At 42.4% G+C, this 16504-nt stretch overlaps 1 protein-coding gene across 3 annotated transcripts in view; it reads right to left on the bottom strand.

Moving 5' to 3' along the window:
- Positions 1-287: 287 nt before the first annotated feature.
- Positions 288-16504, bottom strand: part of klhl36 (kelch-like family member 36) — a 31148-nt gene continuing 14931 nt past the window's right edge. For 2 of the 3 annotated variants that reach the window (XM_047345388.1, XM_047345402.1), the window contains exons 7-9: positions 9477-9704; positions 9235-9392; positions 6435-8177 (exon numbers count right to left, since the gene is read on the bottom strand). In XM_047345388.1, the coding sequence (XP_047201344.1) occupies positions 7607-8177; positions 9235-9392; positions 9477-9704 (957 nt within the window). In that variant the 3' untranslated portion in view covers positions 6435-7606. Of the gene's footprint in view, positions 897-6434; positions 8178-9234; positions 9393-9476; positions 9705-16504 lie in introns of those variants that run through there. The other variant, XR_007035100.1, reaches the window with a different exon arrangement.

The raw sequence follows: 16504 nt of genomic DNA, 5'->3' as shown, positions 1-16504 counted from the left end.
TTCTTAGCAGGTGAATTTTAAGGCAGCTTTTCCATGAGGTGACAAAGAGAGTCTATGCTTTAAGCGTGTCACTAAGCTAAGCAAACTGCCTTATTGACAGAAACATTGTGTCATTGCAGAGCATTTGGAGCTGGATCAGTTTGAGTATGTTCTTTGAATGTGAACATATACCAGAGGAGGGTTTGTACAGTAAAAATGATTTCATGCCACCAAAACAACGATTTAAACAATCAAACATGTTGTATATTGTTAAAATATTGGCAAAAAACAAAACAAATTCAGTAAAATCTTTGGAAAATAATATTTTTTTATGTGCATAAATGTTCAATTTAAATTCTTTGCAGGACATTTATGTGACATTATTATTTTCAAATTAACATACAGATAGCCAACTCTTACCACAAGCTATATTTATGTTGCCAATATTACATTCAGGCTTAAATATTGTGGCTATTTATGATGAACTCCGAACTCATCAAACATATATATATATATAATATTTAAGTTCACAGGAGACAACCCTCTAATAAATGAATTGACACACATATTTGTCTTTATTATTGTTAATATTGATTGGCCAATTCAACAACTGTTGTGAGTTGCGCCAAGCAACACAGTTAGCAAGCTGTTGATGCTCCTGTGTTGTTGTCAGCCTAGACACAGCACCAACCAGCTGCCCCGTGTGCTCCAATGGCAGAGGGTGGAGCGCACTGCTACTTTGGACACAGCTCTGCCCTCTTGCACAATAGCCTGTAATCCAATATTCTGATTAAAGGAGAAGTAGGATTTAGTCTTTGCCTCACTGGTTCTGTCCGTACCACAAGCTTAAAGCATCAGCTCACAGAACAACTTCAAACTCAGCCTTCTGCCGGTGCAATTATGGACTCAGAGGTGCCCTGCGGAAATGAACAGAGAGAAGAAATAGTCTTGTCAGGGCAGAGGCTGCGATGACAAACTTGCCGATGTGAATAGTGATGACAAAAGTTAAAGTGTAACAGACCAGAAAAGCAGAATGGAACAGAAGGAAAATCAGTAACTGGATCGTTTATAATGATGCAGCAACAATCCTTGCATGCTTCATGCAACACAGCAGAGAGGATCTGCAGGGGCAGTAGCAGCCAGTCAGTAGCACAAGTCTAATTTCCTCATTTAAATACAGCAGCCTGCATCTCTTTTGCACCTGTTATCCATTGAACATCCAATCTTTGAGGATAGTGTGCAACACACTTACTTATTGCACTGGCAACTTTTATTCAGTGCCCCCTATTTGGGATCTTTGAAGATCAGGGCCCAAATGTCTGTTGGTGTTCTGTTCACTGACCCGTTGCGCCTGTACCACTCGCACCAAAGCACAGCCACACAGCATGATGCTGCCACTACCATACTTGACAGCTGTTGTTTAGTGCTTTGGTTTGAAAAGCCACACCTTGAGTGTTCCAAGCCTACTTGGTTTTGTTGTAGTCAAACAGCTCCTCTGATCATGGAACATCAGAAGGCCTTTGACTTGTCCCTGAAGGCAGCTGCAGATGTCAGAGCTTGAAGTCTTCTCTGGTTGCTCCTGGACATCCTAACCAGTTTCCCTTCAATCAGGGGAACAGTTAGGGTCTTCTTTAAGGCCCTGTCCATATGGTGACACATCTGCAACACATCTGCAGTTTCAACTGAAGATCTAGGGATCTGCAGTTGGCTCCACAAGGTTTTCCAAACTAGATCAGATTTAAGCAGTTCTGTGGACTTTGCTTTTGTTCTGGTGCCGTTAAGCAAACCTTCCTCATTTGTTGAAAACCAACTACAGTCTGCAGTGAGTCATGATGAGTTTTAAAAGAATAAAGGATGTACAGCATATTAGTCCGTGGTTCCTTCTTTGTTCTTTCCATTTCAAAATAATATGAGAAAAAACGAATAATGAGGCTTTTCTTTTTTATTTTAAAATTAAATTAGAAAATGGCAAATCCCAACATGAAAAAGGCTGTTTATCTCACTTTAGTGGTTAAAATAAAGACATGTTTTATATTTCGTTAAATCACCATTTAGGACATTTTAACGAAGTAAGATACCAGCAATGGCTACACTAGAACCCACTGATTACAGATCTGTTCCCTTGGTCACACAGCACCGGTGTTACACCATGGGGGCTGCATCTATTTCACCATAGAGCTCTTCAGGTTCAGGTATGAGTCCTGTGAGGTAGGTTCTGTAATCAATGCAGGGTTCTAGTGCAGCCATTGCCACCTACCTTGAGGCAATGCACATTATTTTTAAACTACAGATTACTCCCATCCTATGTGAATCACGAAAAGCACGCTTTATTTTGTGCTTACAATTATACTATATTTCTGTATTTGTTGAGTGTTGATTTTTCTATATCTGCCACTTTATCATTTCAGGTGCAGTGTGAGCTGTGTGGTCTGTGGACACACTGATTGCAGCAGATATAATTATAACAGAGTGTTTGCAGGGATAACCTGTATTTCTAGAATTGCACTGCTCAAGGTGGCAGCAGGTTGAAGTAGCTCTGTTACTTTTCATTCTGATTGTTTTAAGAACTCAAATTCCTCTTGTCATGGATAAAATTGATTTTTCTGGACGATTATCCTCTCTGGTATCAGTTCTGTGCAGCTGGAAGGATTTTGCACTTTATGACTTTTGGACATTTGCTATGATGGGTAACCATGGCACCGGAATTGTTTTTGGGCTTTTTTACAACCGGGTGCAGCTGATTAATATCTCAAAAGCTCAAACAATACTTCAACTACAACCCCAAATCCCTGAGGAGTTGAACAGGAGGCGCCGTGGATGCAGAGCAGGAGCTAAGAGAAGAGAGAGAAGGAGGAAGTTCAAACCATCTCTTCCATTGATTATGATGGCCAATGTGAGATCGTTGGGAAACAAGTTGGATGAACTCCAAGCCCTACAAAGGACCCAGCCACAGTATCAGGATTGTAGTATTATGTGTTATACTGAGACATGGCTGCAGGATTATATCCCTGACTCCAGCGTCTCTCTGCCGGGCTTTCTGACCATTCGAGCAGACAGAGGTTTAAAGAGGAGCGGCAAACGCAAAGGAGGTGGACTAGCAGTATTTGTGAACAACAGATGGTGTCATCCAGGATATGTTACTGTGAAGTGTCGTCGATGCAGTCCAGATATTGAACTGTTAGCAGTAAGTTTTTGTCCATATTATTTACCCAGAGAGTTCACCAGTGTTATTTTGGCAACAGTATACATTCCACCTTCCACTGTTGCCAACACTGCATATGATGCCATCAGCTAAGTTGTTGCTAAGCTCACAATCTTGTTTTTCTCTGCTTGAAATACAAGCCCCTTGTTCAGAGGCAACCTGTAATAAAGAGGACTGTGAGAAAACGGTCCCAGGAAGCTGAAGAAGCCCCGCAAGGTTGCTTTGAGGCTACAGACTGGGACGCACTGTGCCAGCCAATGAACTAAACACATTCTTCAATAGGTTCAGTTCTGAACAAGTTCAGCATCCTCCTCTCCTGCTCACGGCCAGACATTACACCCTCCTTTGACCCACAGCTTTCCTGTCACACCTCAAATGTTTTATCTTCCACGTCAGCCATGGACCTTCTGCTTCTACCTGTTTGTCTTCAACCAAATCAGAAGATGCTGATGCTCCGTTTGCCTCCACCTTCCATTTGTGTGTATCAAGAACTCAGGTGAAGAGACAACTGGAGAGAATCAACCAGAATAAGGCTGCCGGTCCAGATGGTGACAGCCATGGAGTCCTGAAGGCCTCTGCAGAGCAGATTTGTGGGATTCTGCAGCTCCTCTTCAATCTTAGCCTGGCCCAGAAGAAGGTTCCGGTGTTGTGGAAGACCTCCTGTTTTGTTCCGGTACCAAAGAAAACTCACCCATCAGTCCTCAATGACTATAGACCTGTTGCCCTGACATCTCACATCATGAAGGTCCTAGAGAGACTCCTGTTGGCCCACTTGAGTAAGCAAACAGTAAACCATCAGGACCTCCTTCAGTTTGGTTATCTCTGTGGAGTTGGAGTTGAAGATGCCATCATACACCTGCTTCAACAAACCCACTGTCATCTGGACAAAGACAGCAGCACTGTGAGGATCATGTTCTTTGATTTCTCCAGAACATTTAACTCAGTTCAGCCTAATTTGCTTCGTCAGAAACTCCAGAAGACTCAGGTGGAGGCCTCAACAATCTTCTGGATCAAAGACTACCTGACAAACAGACCACAGTTTGTGAGACTGAAGGGTTGTGAGTCTAACCAGGTAGTCAGCAGCACAGGAGCACCACAGGGGACGGTACTCTCACCATTCCTTTTCACTCTGTACACCTCAGACCTCCAGTACAAGACAGACTCCTGTCATCTGCAGAAATACTCAGCTTCTTGTCCATATCTGATCCACCCAAGGACTGCAGAATCATGAATAGGTCAAACACTATTTCCATCATGGGAGAAGAAGTGGAGGTGGTGGAGTATACAGGTCCTTCTCAAACAATTAGTATATTGTGATAAAGTTCATTATTTTCCATAATGTAATGATGAAAATTTAACATTCATATATTTTAGATTCATTGCACATTAACTGAAATATTTCAGGTCTTTTATTGTCTTAATACGGATGATTTTGGCATACAGCTCATGAAAACCCAAAATTCCTATCTCACAAAATTAGCATATCATTAAAAGGGTCTCTAAACGAGCTATGAACCTAATCATCTGAATCAACGAGTTAACTCTAAACACCTGCAAAAGATTCCTGAGGCCTTTAAAACTCCCAGCCTGGTTCATCACTCAAAACCCCAATCATGGGTAAGACTGCCGACCTGACTGCTGTCCAGAAGGCCACTATTGACACCCTCAAGCAAGAGGGTAAGACACAGAAAGAAATTTCTGAACGAATAGGCTGTTCCCAGAGTGCTGTATCAAGGCACCTCATTGGGAAGTCTGTGGGAAGGAAAAAGTGTGACAGAAAACGCTGCACAACAAGAAGAGGTGACCGGACCCTGAGGAAGATTGTGGAGAAGGGCCGATTCCAGACTTTGGGGGACCTGCGGAAGCAGTGGACTGAGTCTGGAGTAGAAACATCCAGAGCCACCGTGCACAGGCGTGTGCAGGAAATGGGCTACAGGTGCCGCATTCCCCAGGTCAAGCCACTTTTGAACCAGAAACAGCGGCAGAAGCGCCTGACCTGGGCTACAGAGAAGCAGCACTGGACTGTTGCTCAGTGGTCCAAAGTACTTTTTTCGGATGAAAGCAAATTCTGCATGTCATTCGGAAATCAAGGTGCCAGAGTCTGGAGGAAGACTGGGGAGAAGGAAATGCCAAAATGCCAGAAGTCCAGTGTCAAGTACCCACAGTCAGTGATGGTCTGGGGTGCCGTGTCAGCTGCTGGTGTTGGTCCACTGTGTTTTATCAAGGGCAGGGTCAATGCAGCTAGCTATCAGGAGATTTTGGAGCACTTCATGCTTCCATCTGCTGAAAAGCTTTATGGAGATGAAGATTTCATTTTTCAGCACGACTTGGCACCTGCTCACAGTGCCAAAACCACTGGTAAATGGTTTACTGACCATGGTATCACTGTGCTCAATTGGCCTGCCAACTCTCCTGACCTGAACCCCATAGAGAATCTGTGGGATATTGTGAAGAGAACGTTGAGAGACTCAAGACCCAACACTCTGGATGAGCTAAAGGCCGCTATCGAAGCATCCTGGGCCTCCATAAGACCTCAGCAGTGCCACAGGCTGATTGCCTCCATGCCACGCCGCATTGAAGCAGTCATTTCTGCAAAAGGATTCCCGACCAAGTATTGAGTGCATAACTGTACATGATTATTTGAAGGTTGACGTTTTTTGTATTAAAAACACTTTTCTTTTATTGGTCGGATGAAATATGCTAATTTTGTGAGATAGGAATTTTGGGTTTTCATGAGCTGTATGCCAAAATCATCCGTATTAAGACAATAAAATACCTGAAATGTTTCAGTTAGTGTGCAATGAATCTAAAATATATGAATGTTAAATTTTCATCATTACATTATGGAAAATAATGAACTTTATCACAATATGCTAATATTTTGAGAAGGACCTGTAAATACCTCGGTGTTCACCTGGACAACAGACAAGAGTGGAGATGCAACTGTGAAGCCATCTACAAGAAGTGACAGAGCAGACTGTACTTCTTGGAGGCCTAGGACCTTCAGTGTTTGCAGCAAGATGCTGCAGATCTGGAGAACCCTGAGCATCCTCTTCATGAGACTGTCCTACAACAACAGAGTGTCTTCAGTCAGAGGCTTCTTCAGATCTGCTGTAAGACGGAGCGCTACAGGAGATCCTTCCTGCCCACAGCCATCAGCATCTACAACGACTCTTTGAAGAAACCTTCATAATATGAGCTACAACAACATTTAATTTCCCTTTGGGATTAATAAAGTATTTTTGAAATAAACTGAATTTGTAGATGTTTATTTATTTGCAATAAAAGCTCACCTGATACCAGTTTATTCGTTCATTCTTCTTCAGGTTAGATATTCTGATGAAGGATTTTAGTATGTTTTATAGTTATATATTTAAATAGGGAGATATTCTGGTGGTTACAGAAAAGTTTTCGGCATTCAGATAAATTGTTCCAATGCTACATAACTACTAAACTCCCACTTCAGTCCCGTCTCTTCAAAAATGTTTTCCGATAATTACATTGAACATAAACATTAACCATCATGTTTTCATCATGACAGAAGCAGTTTTCCAAGGGTAGCGCCGACAGACAGATGCAGCCATCTAGACGCGCTACGGTAGGAAAATATGAGGATGTAACACAGATCGTCAGAACAGCGGTATCGCTACAAATTAAAACAGCCGTCGTATATTTTTTTGTTTTGGATTTACTGTAGATAGTTGAAGCAAAATGGAAAAACAAACAAAACAAAAAAAAGAATTTATTTTCTTTTTGCCATTTTGTTTTGAAACAGAAAAACCAAAGAATGAACTATATGCAGATTAATAAACACAGACTCATATTGGAGCCTGTCTGTGGACGTTTGAGCACCTGATTCTGGTTCTTATCCATCACTTCACTTTGCTGTCTGACTGATACCATTCTACCCTGGAAAACATATTTAAAGACATTAAAAGCTCAAAATTACTATGACATCCAGGCTTGATGAGTATAAACATCTGATCATGACTGTAGGACATTTTATGTAACATTTGACCTTTTCCGGTTTTATCCTTTGAACAAAATGAAAATTCAAATCAAAAGAAATAAAGTTGGTTTCCCGTTCATGTTTAGTTCATATTTCTACTGTATAACAAAGAAAGCATTAACTTCAAATGTATGCAATGGTCAGTAGAAGCTAAAGGGCCACAGGCAGCTTTGTGGACCCAGTCAGCAGCCCAGATACGGAGAGCTTGGTGCTGCTCCACCACCCTCCCTCTCATTTCCTTCAGATTCACTCTGAGATAAAAATGTACACAACTGTTTATAGACACAAGAAGGTTTGCTCTGGTTGATCTTAAAGCTCCTTCTCTGTCCTGCTGTGAAGCTGAAGAGGTTCTCACCAAACAGAAGGACCAGAATCCTCCTACTGAAGAACTCAGCGGTTTCTCTGAAGCCTTTGTGCTACGTTGACAGTGATTTCCCTCTTGCTCCTCGGCTCATTTTCTTCTCCGGTGAAGCCGGCTGGGGCGAGGGCCTAACAACGCACACACACGCCGATGCTCCTGCTGTTCGTTTAGGCAGGTCGGGCCCTCTGGACCAGGACCCCATGTCGGGGTCAAACACCTGAGTGACTCTGGAGAAGGCCATGCTCTCCCAGCTGTAGCCTCCCAGCACGTAGATCTTCCCGGCCCAGACCGCCAGCCCCGCCTCGCTGTTGGGCAGCAGCAGCGGTGCCACCCGGGTCCACTGGCAGGACCGAGGGTCGTAGGATTCCACGTGCAGAATGTCAAAGCGCTCTGTCGTGTCCGCGTGGTCGTCGCTGCCTCCGATGGCATAGATGAGGTGGTCGAGGGAGGCCATGCAGTGCCAGCCCCGGGCCAGGGACATGGGCTGGCGTTCCACCCACACCTCCCCATCCTGGGACGGATCATAGCTCAGGAAGTCCTGGCGGTATGGTCCAATCTGATAGTCGTGACCACCTGAGATGTAGACCACGCCTTTGTGGACGGTGCCGGCATGGCCGTAAGTGAACCTGAAAAACAAAACAAAAAAACACATATAGGCCTTCTCAGAGTCGGGTTCTGTGGTTTTAGAACCAGGTCCAGATATCAGGAGATTCACCACTGAGTGTTGGTCAGGACAATGCAAACCTCCACTGCACCCAGCTGACCAGTGAAAAGGTTAACAGCACCACCAGTCAGAAGTTTACATACACTAAACATCCACATCAAGTTCCGTCAGTTTGGGCTTTCTGATCAGCTGTTCTCCATCCAGGGAGGAAGAATCCTTCCACAGAACTGGGTACAAAAATGTGGATTTTCTCTGATCCACGAAGGCTCAAATTTATACACCCCCCATGCCAGGCATGCTCGGCTGAAATGAGCCGCTAGAAGCTCATTGTTATGCTTCTTCCATCCATCCAGAACCAGGGTTCTAGCTGTGTCCAAGTGTCAGCCATATGACACCAGGCTAACACCTAGAGGGTGCTAACATAGGTTTAAAGCTCTGGAACAGTAATCCTATGAAGATCAGAACCACCACTCTGGACTTTCTTCTTTTCTGTATTCTTCTGTTTGCTCCTCCGTCAAAAGGTCATATTTGTAGAGTTCACAACTAATAGTTGTCCTCTGGACAGATTCTCTCACCTGAGCTGTGCATCTCAGCAGCTCCTCCAGAGCTACCACGAACATTTTGGCTGCTTCTCTGATGAATGCTCACTTTGTCCCACCTGTCAGTTTAGGTGGACCTCCATTTCTTGGTAGGTCTGCAGGTGGTCCATCCTCTCCATGTTCAGATGATGGGTTGAGCAGAGCTCTATGAGATGTTCAAAGCTTGGGACGTTGCTGTAGAACCTAACCCTGCTTTAGACTGAACCAGAACATCCTTCCTGACCTGTCTGCTGGTTCTTTGGTCTTCCGGGTTCTCTGGAAGTTTCATTGGTTAACTGGAGCATCTGATAAAGTTTTCTGTTATGGGTCAACAAAGCAGGAGTTCATGGTTCATTTCTCCTAAAGTGTTTTGCTACCTCTGAAAGGTGCCTTGAAGCAAAAAGAGCAGCAGCAGCAGATGCTGCAGGGAGGTTTTCCTACCTGGGGAGTTGTGCTACGTATGACCAGCAGTCCTCTGCAGGATAATAAACCTCCACAGACAACAGCGCTCCGCTGCCATTCCTGCCTCCTACAGCAATGAGATATTCTCCCACAGCTCCCAGGTAAAAGTCAACCCGCCGCTGGTTCATCGGAGCCCCCTAGGAAACATCACGCTGTTACCGTGCAGAATAAGGACAGGAAGCTCTTAGGTAATAAAGAGGCAGGATTGGTTTTCCTCTCACCTTGGTCCACTGGTTGAGTCGTGGGTCGTATCTGTACAGCAGGTTGCAAGCAGCATCTCCTCCGTTGTCCCTGGATGAGCTGCCGCCTGCAGCGAAGATGAAGCCTCCCAGTACAGCCAAGCAGTGGTGGCTCCGCCGGGCCGGCAGCTCCGTCTCCAGCTCCCAGCTTCCCGTCTCACTGTCCAGCCAGCAGACGTTGGCGCTCAGCTCCTGTCCACGCTCATACACCTCCACAAACAAACAGAGGGAGAAACAGGAGGATCTTTTCCATGAAGAGCAAAAAGACCTACAGCTGAAACCAGATATTTACATACACCCAACCTTTATTCTAATTGGCTGACCTTAAATCACACTAAACATTTCCTGTTTTGGGTCAGTTGGGATTAAAATTATTTCTGTTAGATGAATGTCAGAACAACAAGAGAGAAGTTTTACTACTTTCTTTGGAGTCAGAGGTTTACATACACTAAGATGATCATGACCAATTTCACAAAATCCAGATGATGATGTCATGGCTCTGTGAGCCTCTGATAGGGTCATTCACAACATCTGAGTTAACTGAAGGAGACCCTGTGGAGGTATCCTACGGCTACACCTAAAACTCTCTGCTTCCTTGTGTGACATCATGGAGAAATCAACACGGAACAACCCAGATATCAGGAGGAGAACTGTGGAATCTCCGCCAGTCTGGGTCATCCTTGGGTCAGAAGGTGCCAGAAGGTTCCACATTTATTTGTTCTAACAGCTCTACACATATAGACGGTATAGACAGCATGGGAATGTCCATCAAAGAGGCCGGGGGCAACGCCATGCTAATGTTCATGACAAATTTTCCAAAGGAGCATCTTTCCATTGACAAAGATCCTGATCTGCAAATACAACGTGCACACAGGTGATTGGGCCCTGAACCGCAGGATGCAGCGATTACAAGATCTATTCTCATTAACTTTCATAGATACGACATAAAAGAGAAAATCCTAAGAGCGGCGTCGGGAAAAAACATCTTCTATGAGGGCAAATTGATCTCATTTGTGCACGATCTTCCTATAGAGATAAATAACAAGCTTAAAGAATACAAGAACATCAAGAAGATTTTCAAAGAAGAAATGATACGCTTCCAAACACCATTCTCGGCCAAGATGAGGATTCACTGGGACAACGGCCCGTGCCTGTACAGGAGTGTATTGGAAGTGGCGGACGACATGTGGAAGAGGGGTTACCGCGTAGAAACGCCACAATCGACCATCGTGGACGAGGATCCAGCAAGTCACCAAGATATGCACTGGAGCAAAGCGGTCAGATCACACTCTGCGAGAAAAACTCCTAGAATTTTGACGAGACCAAGTATAACCTGCCTCATGTTGTGTACTTTTAATAAGTATATAAGTTATAATAACCTACAGTAATAATATTGTTAAGGAGAAGGATGACATTTCCGTAACTTTTCTTTAGTGCTAATACCTAAGCGTTTCTCCCATCTTATATATAAAACATTATACTGATCAGGACTAATGGAGGGAAATAACCTGTCATGCTCGAAGGTGAGGGAAGTTTGTCGCTGACAGAGAAGGAGCCCCTACTTATGGTAGGTCTGTTCCTCCTACAATGTGGGAAAGGAAGTTGTAGGATGATGGGGCATAGCGTAGCCCTGAGGATGGAAGATGTCTTATTTGTATTTGTGTTATGTTCTCCATGTTCCTGTTGTTCCTTGTGTTCAAACTGTCGGCTTAGGAAAACAGATATACTGGTATGAATAATGGTGATATAAGAGCAGCTCCTTGGAATGTTAATGGTCTCAGCAACCCAGTTAAGAGGAGCAGAGTAATGTCTAAATTAAAAAGGGATAAAATCCAGATTCTATTTCTTCAAGAAACTCATCTATCGCCAACAGAGCACGAGAAGCTAAAAGAATTTGGATTTAGGAATGTTTTTCACAGCTCGTCTAAAATAGGTCATAAAAGAGGAGTTTCAGTGCTAATACATAACGCTACACACTTCGAACCCCTTAAACAAATAAAAGATAGTCAAGGTAGATACATATTGGTCCGGGGTAATATTGAAGGGAAATTAGTTACCCTCCTTTCTATTTATATGCCCCCGCATTATGATCCATATCGAAAAAATCCTAGATTTGATTTCATCGGAATCACAAGGTATAATAATATGTGCAGCTGACTTTAATACAGTTCTGAATAAAAACGACACGACCAATAACAAAAGGAAGGCCACACCACAAAGTAAACTGTTAAAAAGGAGACTGGTTGATATTGGTTTGTTGGTTGTTTGGCGAGAGCTGCACCCGACAGACAAGGAATTTACCTACTTCTCTCCCCCCCCCCACGAAGTATTTTCCAAGCATAGATCTCTTTTTAGTTCTTAGAAACGATCGAGAATAAGAATAAGAATAAGAAAGTGTGAAATTGGTTCTAGAAGCTTGTCAGACCTCTCGCCAATTTATTTAACTCTTAATCTAGACATAAGATGTAAAATAAAAAACTATATGGAGGCTAAATACAGGCCTGCTAAATGACAAAAATGTCATAAAAGAAGTAAAAACAGAAATAAAAAACTTCCTAGAATTAAATGACAATGGAGAAGTTGATCCCAACGTTTTATGGGACACATTAAAGGCTGTAATAAGAGAGACATTTATACCACTAAGCACAGCTATTAAGAAAAGGAAGGAAAAAGAATTAAATGAACTATTCATTAAAAGAGTTAAAAAATGGATATTAACACTCAACTTGATCACAGAGAAGCACAAATTAAAAAAACTCAAAATAAAATCCTAGACTTATGTAAAGAAGAGGAGGAGAAGAAATCATTTTATGAGACAGGGCCAAAGGCAACAAAATTACTTGCAAGGAAAATTCGTAAGAAATAAATAATGCACTCAGTGTGTTCAACAGTGGTGTTCCGATCAATCGGCCACCGATCATTATCTGCCAATTTCCGTTAAAAAGTATGTAATCGACGTGTGCCGATCAGTGCCTTTCATTGCCGATTACAGAACCCGATCACATGTACCTCATACTTTGCAGTTTAGTGTAGCTCCCAATGTCCTACAAACTGCGCAAGCGCGCGGCGGCAAATCCTGAACAAACATGTCTGCTGTTTGGAGCTTTTATACGGTCTGTGAGAGTGACGTAAAGTTTGCGTCCTGCAACACATGCAATGGTAAAATACCTCGAGGGGGAAGCACGTCAAAATGCTTCAACACAACAAATTTAATACGACATTTAAAGAACAAGCACTTGGCGGAGTATGTTGAGTTTTTGAGGCTCACTGCAGAGAATGAAAAGAAGGCAACCGGAGCAGTCAGACGGCAGTTAACGCAGCCCACCATTGCCAACACTCGCTCGTATGAGCGTGACAGTCAGAAGGCTAAGGAAATAACTCGAAAAATAATTGCATTTATCGGGCTAGATGACCAGCCTTTCTCCGTGGTGGAAGACGCTGGGTTCCACCGACTGCTCTCACACTTGGAGCACCGCTAGGTGTCATCGGGACGTAAGTACTTCACAGATGTAGCCCTGCCCGAGCTCCACCAGACGGTGTACTCTCACGTCCAACATCTCCTTAAAGAAGGCGTCTCATCCTCTTTAAGTTTCACGAGTGATAAATGGAGCTCGGACGTCAGTCCTGTGTCGATGCTAAGTTTAACAGCTCACTGGATTGATTCGGATTTTCAACTTCATAAAGCTGTTCTGCATGCCCAGGAGTTTTCTGGTTCCCATACTGCCGTAGCTTTAGCCGCCACATTTGAGAAAATGCTTCAAACGTGGCATATTTCAAAAGACAAGATACACGTGATACTGAGAGATAATGTCAGAAACATGGTGAAAGCTATAATAGATGCTGGTTTACCAAGTTTGGGGTATATGGCACACACCCTGCAGCTGACCATCTATGAGGCAGTGCTGTCACAGCGCAGTGTAAGTGACATTATTGCCAAAGGGAGACGCATTGTGGGGCACTTCAGGCACTCCCCATTAGCGTATGCAAGACTTCAGAGTGAACAGAAACAACTTGGCCAGTCCACCAAAAGACTGCAACAAGATGTCAGCACTAGGTGGAATAGCACTTATTATATGCTCCACGGTATCTTTGAGCAAAAACGAGTATTGGGCGTTTACGCTGCTGACTTTGAGCTACCTGCAACCTTTACATCTTCTCAGTGGGAATTGATTGAAAACATGACAACACTGCTGGAACCTTTTGAAGAGCTGACTAAGGAAATATGCTCATCAACTGCATCTGCTGCTGATGTCATACCCTCTGTGATGGTTTTAAAGCGTATTCTGACCAAAGAGACTGCAGCAGATCATGGTGTGAAGACAACTAAGGACACGTTGCTGGAAGCTGTCACCAAAAGATTTGCTGACATTGAAGAAGAGCCCCTCTACAGTTTGGCAACAGTCATAGACCCAAGGTGAGCTAATCATCATCAAAATAATGATGGATTAAAAAAAGCATTATAGAAATTATAAAAGCAACATAGTTACATTTTTTATTCTCAACATGGCCTGAAAATTAATGTGACCTCCTCCCCTAAAGGTACAAAGACGGATTTTATTCTGAAGGACTCAAAACAGACTGCTTCTTGGTCTGATGACAGAAGCCGCTCAGAGGGATCCAAACCAAGAACATGAAGCTAACAGCACAGGGGAGCCAGCAGAGAAAGTGCAACGACCAGGATCTTTGTCTTCAATATTTGGTGAGATCCTGGCAGAAGAAACCCCGCAGCAGTTCTCACACCGACAGTCCAACGCCATCAGAGATGATAATCTACCTCTCAGAGCCACCCATCTCTCGGGGTGCATCATCATTGGAATACTGGAAAACTAATAAGGAACGTTTTCCAGACCTTGCTAAAGTAGCAAGAGCTTACCTGTCTGCACCATGCACAAGTGTGGAGAGTGAGCGCTTATTCAGTGCTGCATCCAACATTGTGGACGAACACAGGAATAGACTCATGACTGAAAAAGCTGAGATGCTTCTCTTTATTAAAAAGAACCTTCCCACAATGCTGACCAATAAGTAATAGGCATTTAGCATGTAAAAATGCTGTTCAACATTTTGCCTGTTCAAAGCAAATGCACTTTAATTTCACTTGTGCTGTTTTTCTGTTTCAAGATCTTTAAAACCATGTTAATGTTGTTTGAGTAGCAAATGGGCTATTTTATTTTATATATGAAGCATCAGACCCATAGTATTGATTTGTTTAGTAAATTATAAGAAAGGTAAACATGTAGTTTTTTTTTCTGACAATCCACAACAGTTTGCTCATGTATTTATGACAGTTATTTGAATGCAACCTGCACTTAACTTTGAACAATTCCTTTTTTATTTGACATAATTTAATTAAGGCAATGTGAGATTTATTTTTACTGCATTATTCGCCAAGAGGCTTAATGACTTAACTCTGTTAAAGATTGCATTACTGATAGCAGGTTTTCAGTTGTCCTTTTCGCTAAATATTTGCTGCATTGTGCCTACAAGTTTTTTGCATTTTTTATTTTGAAAAAGTAAGTAAAAACACATTTTTCATCTAAATTAAGGTGATTCTATGGTTCCTTTTTTCCACATCATGTAGCCAGTAGCCCTTATAGCTAAATTGAAAAATGTACTGCCAATACATGTGATCGGTGATCGGCAATGATCGGAACTCATGGGTGATCGGTATCGGAATCGGCAGCAAAAAGCCTGATCGGAGCATCTCTAGTGTTCAATAATTAACCCAGACACAGGAAATTTAGAAAATAGTTTAGAAGGGACAAAGCCTTTCAAACATATTACAAAACACTATATACACAACCACAACAGAATAAAACAGAAGAGGTTAAAACATTTCTTGACTCATTAGACTTACCAAAAATAGGAAAATCCCAGAACAAAAACCTAACACAGACTATTAGTACAAAACAACTAAAACTTGCATTAAAAAAATTAAAAAATAATAAAACACCTGGAACGGCAGGCCTTCCAGCTCAGTGGTACAAGGCATTTGAAGAACTAACGCCAGTATTATTTAAAGTATTAAATTGGACACTAATGAAAACGACAATACCACCATCTTGGTCTGAAGCAATTATAACTGTAATACCAAAAGAAGGGAAGAACATAACATTATGCAATTCATATAAACCTATATCAATCTTTAACCAAGATTATAAATTATATGCATCTATCATGGCCAGTAGGCTGAATGATTTTGGCTCAGAGCTGATTGACGAGGACCAAGCCTGTTTTATCAGCAGCCAACAAACTCAGGATAATATAAGGCGCTTCCTTCATGTAATCCGGAATATACAAGCGAATAAATATAAAGCCGTATTTTCTAGCTTCGATGCAGAAAAGGCCTTCAACTGCGTCAATTGGGAATACTTATTCCTAGTCCTGGAATGATTTGGCTTTTCAGAAAGTTCAATTAATAGCATAAAAACATTATATTCATCACCCACTGCTAAAATCTAAATAAATGGACCCTTAAAAGACCGGATAAGCCTGGAGAGATCCACTCGGGCTGCCCTCTTTCTCCAACCCTCTTTGCCCTCTACATTGAGCCCCTCGCCCAGGCAATTCAGTAAAGTAATGATATCCATGGTATCATAATTATCTCAAGAGAACATAAAATAGCATTGTATGCTGATGATATACTGTTATACATTTCGAACCTGGAACAATCCATCCAGGCTCTCTTAGAGTTATTAAGCAAGTTTGATGTTTATTCAGGATACAGGTTAAATATGGGGAAAACACAAATTATGAGTTTTAACTATCACCCCTCAGCAGAACTTAAAAATAAAGTCCCAAGGAAACAATCTGATACTTGGGAGTATGGTTGACTTCTCTTCCAAATGACTTGTATAAAAATAACTTTGAAACTGTTATCAAGAGAATTAAACAAGACCTCGCACAATGGGCAACAGGTTTAATAGACCTCAGAGCAAGAATTGAAGTCAGTAAGATGTCGGTTTTACCTAGATTATTATATCCATTTATGGTACTGCCTGTCAAAATCCCTC

The sequence above is a fragment of the Girardinichthys multiradiatus genome, chromosome 2 (assembly GCF_021462225.1).
Source record: "Girardinichthys multiradiatus isolate DD_20200921_A chromosome 2, DD_fGirMul_XY1, whole genome shotgun sequence".
Taxonomy (NCBI): domain Eukaryota; kingdom Metazoa; phylum Chordata; class Actinopteri; order Cyprinodontiformes; family Goodeidae; genus Girardinichthys; species Girardinichthys multiradiatus.
This window is presented reverse-complemented; position numbering and strand designations above follow the sequence as displayed.